Source organism: Quercus suber, unplaced genomic scaffold, assembly GCF_002906115.3.
Source record: "Quercus suber isolate HL8 unplaced genomic scaffold, Cork oak 2.0 scaffold_586, whole genome shotgun sequence".
Taxonomy (NCBI): domain Eukaryota; kingdom Viridiplantae; phylum Streptophyta; class Magnoliopsida; order Fagales; family Fagaceae; genus Quercus; species Quercus suber.
In genome coordinates, this window is record NW_027070031.1 from 171,034 (window position 1) to 182,228 (window position 11,195).

The following is an 11,195-nucleotide window of genomic DNA, read 5'->3' on the forward strand; positions in this document are numbered from 1 at the left end:
GGTTTTGGGGCCTTTTTCTTTTCCCCCCCCCCCCCCCCCCCCCTCTCTATTTCTGCACCTGTTTTTATTGGCACCTTCGGTTCTCCAATAATCAGGGTTCTTGATTTTTAAACTTCAATCACAGATATGAGGCTCTTTATGCAAAGGTGCTTCCAGAGTCCACGCTTGGTGAGACATTTTTGGAGAAATATGCTGATCACCACGATCCTGTCACAGTTATTGATCCTAAGCTACTTATGGAGTTAGAGCACCTGCTAAACATCCTATCTATGAAAATTTCCATGTCAAGGTTAGTAATTGTTTTTAACTGTTTGTTTGATAGTTAGAGAGTCAGAGGGCCTGCTAAACATCCTATATATGAAAATTTCCACGTCAAGATTAGTAATTGTTTTTAACTGTTTGTTTAATAGTTAGAGAGTTGAATTTTCATCATGAATGTCAATAGTGAACCCCAAGGGGTAGCACAGTTTGTCAGAGATCATGTCTCATGAAGCAGGGGTCATTAGTTTGAATCTCCCTGTTCCCCTCTCCTTGAGGCCAAAACTTATCCAAAAGGGAGAATATCAGTAGCGGATTGATATAGATGTTACTTCATGGAAATGGAACTTTAATTTAGAGATTCATGATGTTGTCAATCCAAAAGAGGATTTAATAATAATACCTATTGTGGAATAAATCATAGTTATTTTTTTCCAATTATTTGAGGTTAATTGTTCTTTACTTTAACTCTGTTTGTTACATACTCACACGTGTGTGCATGCTCATGTGAAAGTTCAAAATTTTGACATCCCCTAATCTCACTTCACTTCGTTACCACTAGTGTCAAGTGCAATGGGTAGTTTCTGTTTTGGTTGCAATTGTTGATTTGATGTCTTGTGATTGTAACTTGTAAGTTTGACCTTCTGCTCAACAGTACAGTCAATAAAGTGTGGCTGTTATACATATACTTGCAATATTCCTGATATGTGTCAATCCTTTAAAACTTTTTAAAGTAAGTTGTAATTATTATTAACCCCCTTGAATTTTGCATATATTTGAATTTGAACTTTGCAATGAAAAATATCTATATTTTTTTAGAATTATGTTGAATGACTAAATTCATCATTTCCTAAAAGTTTAAGCTTTTGGGAGAATCGATACTTTATCAATTTTTTTGGGCTTTTTAAAATGTTTTTTACCATCCTTTGTTTCTTAATGAGTCATTTATTTGAATGCTCTTGTATATCTCTGAGAGTGTTAAATGGTCTAGAATGTAGCTTAATATATATATATATATATATTATAACCATCCTTTGTTTCTTTGAAGTTGGATTTCTAATATAATCATTTGTTAGGTTTCTAAATGCTACATCAAATTGTAAATTTTCCATTCCTTTCTATTTACCTCTTTTGTTGCTTTCCTCTTCCTTAATTGTTATTCTAAGGTAAAAAAATTCATCATTGTACATAACTTTATTGGAAAATTACTGTAGCTGAAGCTCGTAGGAGATATTCTTAGTTTCTTACTGAGGAGCAATCTCCGCTTGAATTGTGGTTAATATATCAAATTGTTTTTTTTTAGACTATATCGCTTTAAGACATAAAAGACTCAATAGATCATGTGCGGCGGAGACCTTGTATTACTTAACTGTTGATTATATCATTACATGTCAGCTGAGTTACTTTGCTTAATTACTTTACTCATAGGCCTTTAAAGCACTTCTAACATCGGCAACTTCAGATGAGCAACTTACGGCTCTTGGTGAACTATTGTATCAGGTATATACAAATTTCTAGTTTTGATAAATTGTTAAGCTTTGGTTTTGAAATCTACTTCTGCATATATATAAAGGCAGGCCTCATAGACAGAAATAATGCAATGGAGACTAGTGACATCCGGGGAATCAAATTAGTGTAGCATTTATACCCATAAAACTCAGCCCCTTCTATTCCTTGTATGAACGAGTGTTTTATTAATGGATCTGAGGAATTTTATGTGAAATAAACAAAAAAGTAACTCATTAAATGCTTAGGTAAATTTGAATCCTGGAATTGATTGTTTGGAGAGTAGTGAGTACACTTTCAATAATTCACGAACAAAAGTACCTAGTATAGGTAAACTGTTCTTTCAGACTTCAGAGGTCCAACTTAGTAATCCCTAAAAAAATTGAACTTTATATACATAAAAATAATCACGTAATTTTTATCGTACATAATTGGTTGACTACTAGAAGTGATGGCAGTTTAAATTATGGAAATAGGCCAATGAGCTCTAGGTCAACTGGCACCCCCTTACAAGTGCTATGTGGAGGGTCGGGTCATGGGGTTAATACCTATTGAGTGAGTGCATAGCTTACCGATCAAAATAATAATAATAATAATGCTGGAAATAGGTCCAAGGACTGATGATTTGAGCATGTGGTAGTCTCAGTTATGCAGCTGAAATCATCATTTATAAAAACATTGTTTGAATGACGCAATATTTTGGCTCCATTGTAGATTTCATTAATTCTCTTTCTTTTGGATTACAACTCTCACTCTTTGTAATTACTTGGGAGTACGCTATGTGTGCACTGCTCCTCTTCAATATTACTTGTAAAAAAATGGTACAACAACAAACTATTTATGTTGTAGCCTTCCTATGTAGAATCTATGTTCTGGTCTGATATATGACAATCAACACAAGGTTTGGGGGAGTAGCATATGCTCACTGATTCCACAGGCCTGGTTGTAAATTGAGTTTGCCTTGGTTTGAGTTTAAACTTGAAAGTCAAGCCAGCCCATTTGACCATCATGGTGACTCCCAACCTTCAAAAATTAAGAAAATCAATAGTTCTGTGAGAAGAGAAATAAATGTTATTCTGGCTTGAGAGAGAGAGAGAGAGATGTTAGGACTTCATAAATCTTTTGGCCTGAGTTAGGGTTGGAGGGTTGATTAGCCTAACCTTGCTAACCCAATGAAACCTGAACTATGTTATATCAGGTGAGTTGTAGGATGTTGGAAGGTCCCATCCTGTCTCTGTTCTGTTCAGGACCAGATCCATATTTGGTGATTTATTTATCATTATGCTTCTAACGCCAGCATGTTGTTTTATCATCTCTTTATAGGAGGTATTATGAGTTTGATAATTATGTCTTGATCTTCTTTTGTATGCATGTTCTGAATATCTTAGAAAACCTAGTGCTAATAAACTCTAGCTCAATTGGCACCTCCTTGCCTTATAAGTGCTAGGTGGAGAATGAGGTTGTGGGTTCAAGATCTATCTGACATTTGTATACCTAACCAATAAAAAAAAATTAGAACTTACAAAAAAATAATAATAATAATCTTAGAAAACCTAGTGAAATTGTGGAGTTATGATTTTCTTATCGATTTGTTTTCTGTGTTGAAATAGAATAAAAGGAATGAAATGGTTCTTACATATTACCTTCTTTTTCAGTGTCACTTCAGCTACAGTGGTTGTGGGCTTGGCTCGGATGGGACAGATAGGCTTGTACAGTTAGTCCAGGAAATACAGCATGGTAAATTATCTAAATCCAAAGAGAGGACAATATATGGAGCGAAAATTACTGGTGGAGGTTCCAGTGGAACTGTTTGTGTAGTTGGCAGGAACAGTCTACGAAGCAGTGAACAAATTCTTGAGGTAATTTTGTTCTTTTTTTTTTTATTCCTTAAAAGAGAAAGTTACCCTTCAGGTCAGGTGCTACCCACATACCAAGATACTGCTTGTTGGTTGAAAAGATCTTGTCCCTAGCATGTTTCTTTTACTTTATAGCTGGCCTTGTTGATTGAGAGTGAATTATCCTTCTCTCTAACCTTTTATGGGGTTTGAGTGATAGCTTAGTGGTACTGGCACCCTTTGTGGTTCAGTGTTTGAGTGATAGTAAAAAAAAGATCCTTTTCGCTAAACTTTTCTGTGGCTTTTTCAAGTGTTGTTCATAGTCCATTATATCGCTGATTATATGGTGATTTAGTGATTTAGTTGTTGTTTATAAATGAGCCATATTGAGCTGAAACAATGAGCTTTATGCTGTTTGATTTCCAGATTCAGCAGAGATACAAAAAAGCGACAGGATATTTGCCATTTCTTTTTGAAGGCTCATCACCAGGCTCTGGGAAGTTTGGATATCTGAAAATACACCGCATCCCCAACAAGCTAAACTAATCTCAACTTTGTGGGATAAAATAATTAAAGGGAAGTGATTCTGGTCTAGACTAGAAACAGATCAAGTCTGTAGGCAACATTTAAGTATTTTTGTAAGGGTTTATTATGATTGACTCCGATCAGAACATCTGGGGAGTATGGCAGTAAACACATTCCAGCATAATAATAATAATAAAATTATCATTTTTAATTTTTACCTCCAATTTTACTTCTGGGATGAACTGATTGACTCTCTATGAAAAATTAGAGTGCTTTGAAGAGTTGTACAAAGTGGAACATTAGACACCTATTGTGTCTGCATCAATGCGTCTAAATCCTGGAAAAAAAATTATGAGGACAAGAATAAAATATGCATGTGGCATCCTTTAAATGAAGGTTGTACCCCTTTTTTGTTTTCTTGTTTTTGTTTTTGTTTTTGTTTTTTAGTGTATTAGTTTTGCATTCACATGCTCTTTAACTAGCTCTAATCTGCCCTCCAATCCACATTCATTCCACTCGATATGTATGTATGGTTTCAGCAAATGATTGTTTGAATTTAACTAAGCCTTTATTACAAGTATTATTATTATTGTTGGTCTAAAAACCTTGTGGCCCATGAGTGCAAATCATGCATTCATGACGCCCACACTAAAATGCAAAAAAGTAGTTCCTCTAGCATATAATAAGCAAAACTCATTCATTCTGCATGCTGTAAACAGATCTATGACAAAGCCAACTTAGCAGCAAGGGAATGAATCGAATGACGAATATCTCCTGGCCAGCTAAAACAAAAAGAAGCTCTCTCTCAATTTCTTCAATTATTCATTTGCTTATGCTGTCTTTCATCAAATACCGAAGATTTTACTCACCGTATAATAATAAACCCAATTGCATTATGTCTCTCTCTCTCTCTCTCTCTCTCTCTCTCTATTATTGAGCTATAAGACTCTTGGCCTCTCTTTGTAATTTGACAGAGGAGAGTGAGTGAACCCAATTAAAAATGATAGCCAATTAGCCATAGTTAACGTTGAGTTAAACCAATTGTATAATAAACATGGTAGCTATAGTTAAGGTTAGGTTAATACACCTATAAGATTACTGAAATTGGGCACCATATTTCTAGAGACTGCGTGGTGAAAAAATAATTCCCAGTCTCTATATCTTACTATTTTCCATGCAAGGATGAAAGAGAAGTTAAAAATTGAGAACTAAACCACTGCAATGTAAGCAATTTTTATTTGCAACAAATTCTGGAGAAAAAGTAGAATGGATGACAGCATAGTTTTAATAATGGAAGCATTAAGAATGGTAAAATAACATAAAGGTGTAAAATAGTTTCGGATTTACAAATCAAGAATAGTATCAAGAGGTAGGGGGATTTTGACCATCCTGATTATAGAATGATTCATATGTGGCAACTCTTGGTTTTGATTCAGGCTGTTCCAATTCTTCCACAAACCCAGTGGTCATCTTGATAAAATCATTCATGTGTACTCGTTTCCATTCCTTAAGAATAAATACAACAAGTCAAATAGAGAAAAACATTGGGGACAATAACCAATTTCAGAAGAAAAGTAAATATAATATATACCCATAAAATAACACCTTATAAGTAATGTGATATTAATCTCATGATATAGTGACAATTAATTTATCAGAAAATTGATGGACAGCAACTACCTGCCTTGGCAATCAAATGTTGTGTCAGCATTGAACCCACAATGAGGCATGATAATAGTTATATCATTTCAGGTCATCTTATCTCTCCTTTTTTTTCCCCCCTGATGGCATCAGGACAACTATCTTTATCAACAATATAAATTGTCTATACTTCCTCCCCCTAAACCAAGAGGACATAGCCACATAGGCTACTTGGTTTCATTATCATGAAAAAGGGCTAGAAACTAGGAAAATTAGAAGATACATCCATCAAGATCTTAGACAAGTGCTCGAAACTTGTTGGGCCCAGGTTCCCCTTGAAAACAATTGAACAAAATGAAGAATGACAACATCCTCAAGAGTAAACACAAATTGAGGTATATAAGAGGAACAGAATGGAAATAATATGAAATTGAGGTGAGCAGAACCATGCAGTGAGAGTAACAGAGCAAGAAACATAAAATCAGGTTATCATTGAGAAGCATTGACATATCAAATAAAGATTGTCCAAAGCCTAGCGCTACCTATTGCATGTATTTAGGTGAGAAAAGACTCAAAGAGTACACAATTTTACCTCAAAATCCCATCCTCCATACAAGTTTGGATCATTTTTGTCACTCCATACATAGGTGTGAGCTTGTAACTTCTCAGAACTATCCTGCAAAAAAAAGTCACTTTCCTTTTTAGCATGGTTTAAGAAAGCAGGAATTTTTCAAAAATTACTATCAAGAGTAAATGGCTCCACTTTTCTAAGTTGTCATCAGGTATAATGAATGATAAGCATGATTTAAACCCTCCCCCTTGAAATTGATCATGCACTTCCAACAAGTAAGAATACCTAATGAATTTAATTTCAGTTTTCATTTCTATTCGGGAGTAAACGTATTGGTAGCTTAGCTTATGTCAGGCAGGTTAGATGCCAAAAAACCAATTGGTATACCTTCTTCATGTCAGGCAGGTTAGGTACCAAAGGGAATGAGGTTTCCAAAGCCTGGTAGGAAAATAATCCTTTATAATGAGTTTTTTCTTTGCGACCCTACACAGATTAAAGGGACAAACTATGATAGGATGCCACCCATTATAATTGAGAGAACATCACCCATTTTTACATAAAACAATCAGTTTCAATTACAATGTAAACTATTCAATAGAGTATGGAGGTCATATAAAAGAAACTAATGCAAAAAATATGAAATTCAATGCTTTTCCACAAAGGTGTACTTTGTGACCTACACATATAATGCTATTCATCATTCAAATTTAATCACATATAATGCTATTCATCATTCAAATTTAATCACATAGATGCAAAATGTGAAACTCATCTTTGTTGTTAATAGTGGATTGAAACAAAAAAATGATCCTACCAAAATTTGAAAAAAATGAGTGATGCCCTTGCAAGATTGATAGGATACTGCCCCATCATAGTTTATTGTAGGATTAAAAGCAGTACAAGCTAGTACAAAAATATTCTCCCAAAAAAAAAAACACTAGTATAAAAGTACACCTAACCATGCTGTTAGAGGAAACTGCTTTTTTTTAAGGCCTTGCGGCATCTTATGCCCACCTTTCTTTGTGTTTTTAGAAAGTGTGGTCATTAGAAGGGGTACTCTTACACTTGGTACATCAACCTGCCCTTCAAGATCTCCTAATATGCAAGCTTGTTAATCTGTAAATGATGCACGGAAAGCAATCAAGTGGATTTCCATTACACTCACCATCAAGGAAACCTCAACAGTTCTCCTTTCATACTCAACATCTTCAAAAGTATCTAAAATATCTAATTCAGGATTTGTGATACCAAACAAGACCTGCAAAAATGCGAAAATTGGTTAAATTTATTATGTGATATTGTTATCATAAAGTGCATGAATTTTTCAGAAACAACATCACAAATGTGGGTTAGATTAGCAAGGCCAACATAATTATGATTCCAGTCATATGTGAAGTAGGACACCATTAGACACAAATAAATATTAATCTTATTTATTCTCTTGTTCACTACACATCTTTCTTTCTTTTTTTCAAGTTTCTAGCATCAAGAGATTCAAGACACAGGACAATAAGTCAGGATTTGGGGACTAAAGTGGTGAACAAATCATGTGAGTAAAGGCCAATGATTCGTGCTCAAACATATTTCCAATGCTGTTCAGATAAACAAACTTGAAATGGAACAAGTAAGATCATGCTAATGGAAGAGGAATGAGAACAGTGAATGTCACACTGAAACATCTCACAAAGTGAATGGGCACATTCATGTCATCCAATTGAATATGATTAATTATAGGGATGAAAATAATATTTTACCCTTAATTATATTTCCAGGGAAAATGTTGGAGAAATAGAAAACCTTCTGAAATGCACAAACTTCCTGGAAAGTTTAAAAAGGCACTAGAAGTACCATGCAAGCACATCTATCACAAATGCTTCCCAATATGCTTTGGCCTAGACCCGTTATGCTTTTATAGTTTAATGCACCGCATTTTATTCAAAAAATCCATACTATGGCTGATTGATGGAATATGATTTTTTTTTTTACCATGGGCGTGTACTATCTTCCAAGGTGCTTGCTGATGCAAATAAAAGTTATCCGGTTCCTCTGTCTCTGGTGGAGATAGTAAAAAGGTCATACCCATTGCACAAGTTCCTTGTTTCTATAGGTTTTGGGAGAGGTCATCAATAGGAAACAACACCCCAATTTTGAAGAGGCTAATTCATGGACTCAAATCTGCGACACATGTCTTTGAGGGTGGGCACTTGCCATCGCACGAAGGTATGACCTCTAGTAAATAAAATTATATTTAATTGCTAATTGCAATCTGATTATGCCTTTGAATTGCAGCATTACAACTATTATTTGGAATTATGAACTTTCTAACAGTGACACCAGATGGTTCAGATTTTTGGAAATTCTAGATACTGTCTTATGAAATCTTGAATGAAATCTTGATAGGCTTTCTTTTTTGTTTTTTCTTTGGTTTCTTTTTCTTGTATTTTCTAGGTTTGCTCTATGTTCTTCATGCATAGAGTAGCCTTTCGTATATATAACATTCTTACTTATCAAAAAAAAAAAAATCTTGAATGAAATCGAACAAGTTTTTGAATCTCCACTTTGTTTCAGAAAATCTAGAACAATTTGCGGTCTGCCTCAAAATAAACAAGAATTTAAGATAATAAAAACCTGCTCTAAACTTGCAGAGAATGTGTGTGACAAATCATGAAACAAATCTGATACTGCTGACACATAAAATGCATCATGTCACCTAAATTCTGATAAATAGCGATTGGGTACCTGAAAAGGCTCTATGATTATGATTCAGACAAAAATGCAAAAGCTAATGAATGGATTTCAACCATACATACATACAGACATAGAAAGGTTACAATTATTCAAAGGAAATTAGGCCTTGAAATGAAATGGAAACATACCTTTCCAGTTACTTTCTTATTCTCCACAGGTAGAATAGCTGGATAAACTCTTCCTTTGATGCTAAATCTATGACTGCGGGTTTAAAATCAATGTCCCCATAAAAAATAAAAAATAAAAAAATAAAACTAACGTTAGTAAACAAAGTGTAGATTATAGACTATCAAAGGGCAGAAGAGGGCCTAGAAAAAATAATAATAATAATAAAGGATTGGAAAACTATAAGCTCAAATAAAATGGGTTTTTGCTTCTTCTTTTTTTTTAAGTGGGATTTGTGTAGAAACTAGAAAGCAACAAGAAGAAGAAGGATCAATCAAGTGCTTGGTTTAAGGAATGAGAGAGAGAGAGACTAACAAGGAGTGGAGGATGGCAGAGGAAGAGGGAGGGACGCGCTTAAGGAGAACCTTAACGACATCATCAGCTAAGAGGCTGCCGTATACGAACACGTTGTGATGATGTTGAACTAGACTCGCACTCGCACTCATTCTGTTTGCCTTTTTTTTTTTTTTTTTTGGGTTGAGTTTGGCCTTCCCTCCAGCTTTGCGGTTAAGGTTAGCTGTTAGATTTTTTTTTTTTTTTTTTTTTTGACCATGGGCGTGTACTATCTTCCAAGGTGCTTGCTGATGCAAATAAAAGTTATCCGGTTCCTCTGTCTCTGGTGGATATAGTAAAAAGGTCATACCCATTGCACAAGTTCCTTGTTTCTATAGGTTTTGGGAGAGGTCATCAATAGGAAACAGCACCCCAATTTTGAAGAGGCTAATTCATGGACTCAAATCTGCGACATGTGTCTTTGAGGGTGGGCACTTGCCATCGCACGAAGGTATGACCTCTAGTAAATAAAATTATATTTAATTGCTAATTGCAATCTGATTATGCCTTTGAATTGCAGCATTACAACTATTATTTGGAATTATGAACTTCCTATCAGTGACACCAGATGGTTCAGATTTTTGGAAATTCTAGATACTGTCTTATGAAATCTTGAATGAAATCGAACAAGTTTTTGAATCTCCACTTTGTTTCAGAAAATCTAGAACAATTTGCGGTCTGCCTCAAAGTAAACAAGAATTTAAGATAATAAAAACCTGCTCTAAACTTGCAGAGAATGTGTGTGACAAATCATGAAACAATCTGATACTGCTGACACATAAAATGCATCATGTCACCTAAATTCTGATAAATAGCAATTGGGTACATGAAAAGGCTCTATGATTATGATTTAGACAAAAATGCAAAAGCTAATGAATGGATTTCAACCATACATACATACAGACATAGAAAGGTTACAATTATTCAAAGGAAATTAGGCCTTGAAATGAAATGGAAACATACCTTTCCAGTTACTTTCTTATTCTCCACAGGTAGAATAGCCGGATAAACTCTTCCTTTGATGCTAAATCTATGACTGCGGGTTTAAAATCAATGTCCCCATAAAAAATAAAAAATAAAAAATAAAACTAACGTTAGTAAACAAAGTGTAGATTATAGACTATCAAAGGGCAGAAGAGGGCCTAGAAAAAATAATAATAATAATAATAAAGGATTGGAAAACTATAAGCTCAAATAAAATGGGTTTTTGCTTCTTTTTTTTTTTAAGTGAGATTTGTGTAGAAACTAGAAAGCAACAAGAAGAAGAAGGATCAATCAAGTGCTTGGTTTAAGGAATGAGAGAGAGAGAGACTAACAAGGAGTGGAGGATGGCAGAGGAAGAGGGAGGGACGCGCTTAAGGAGAACCTTAACGACATCATCAGCTAAGAGGCTGCCGTATACGAACACGTTGTGATGATGTTGAACTAGACTCGCACTCGCACTCGCACTCATTCTGTTTGCGTTTTTTTTTTTTTATTAGTTGGGTTAAATGGGCATCAACTCAATTAGACCCAATGATTATTGAGTTTTATCTAAAAACCCATTGAGACCCATTTAACCCAAAAACAATTCAACCCAGCCCTTCTCAAAATATATAAAAATAAAAAAAAAA

General features: G+C 34.6%; 2 protein-coding genes across 7 annotated transcripts in view; one reads left to right on the top strand and one right to left on the bottom strand.

The window, feature by feature from the left end:
* Nucleotides 1–4,341, top strand: part of LOC112025100 (L-arabinokinase) — a gene marked incomplete at its 5' end in the record, with an annotated part of 46,482 nt that extends 42,141 nt beyond the window's left edge. Inside the window, 4 exon segments of the transcript XR_010625512.1 lie at nucleotides 125–289; nucleotides 1,687–1,758; nucleotides 3,420–3,623; nucleotides 4,026–4,341.
* A 992-nt stretch (nucleotides 4,342–5,333) lies between these two features.
* LOC112032342 (AIG2-like protein D) lies at nucleotides 5,334–11,064 on the bottom strand. 6 transcript variants are annotated; one of them, XM_065764835.1, is made up of 6 exons: nucleotides 10,899–11,064; nucleotides 10,546–10,618; nucleotides 7,502–7,594; nucleotides 6,724–6,819; nucleotides 6,358–6,441; nucleotides 5,334–5,630 (listed from the first exon to the last, which is right to left on the bottom strand). In XM_065764835.1, the coding sequence occupies exons 1-6, from the start codon at nucleotides 11,033–11,035 to the stop codon at nucleotides 5,487–5,489; spliced, it is 627 nt and encodes a 208-aa protein (XP_065620907.1). In that variant the 5' UTR covers nucleotides 11,036–11,064; the 3' UTR covers nucleotides 5,334–5,486. The 6 variants fall into 6 exon arrangements, with proteins under 6 accessions (XP_065620907.1, XP_023920877.2, XP_065620909.1 ...); XM_024065109.2 differs by lacking the exons at nucleotides 10,546–10,618; nucleotides 10,899–11,064 and adding exons at nucleotides 9,213–9,285; nucleotides 9,565–9,760; XM_065764838.1 differs by lacking the exon at nucleotides 5,334–5,630 and adding an exon at nucleotides 5,637–5,905.
* Nucleotides 11,065–11,195: the final 131 nt, after the last annotated feature.

Excerpts from the sequence above, each read along its gene's own strand:
- LOC112032342 (XM_065764835.1), bottom strand. The coding sequence starts at position 11,035 with ATGAGTGCGAGTGCGAGTGCGAGTCTAGTTCAACATCATCACAACGTG. Across the intron at positions 7,595-10,545 it reads ATAAGAAAGTAACTGGAAAG|GTCTTGTTTGGTATCACAAA; the intron begins GTATGTTTCCAT and ends GCATTTTTGCAG. Across the intron at positions 5,631-6,357 it reads ATGGAGGATGGGATTTTGAG|GAATGGAAACGAGTACACAT; the intron begins GTAAAATTGTGT and ends TTTATTCTTAAG.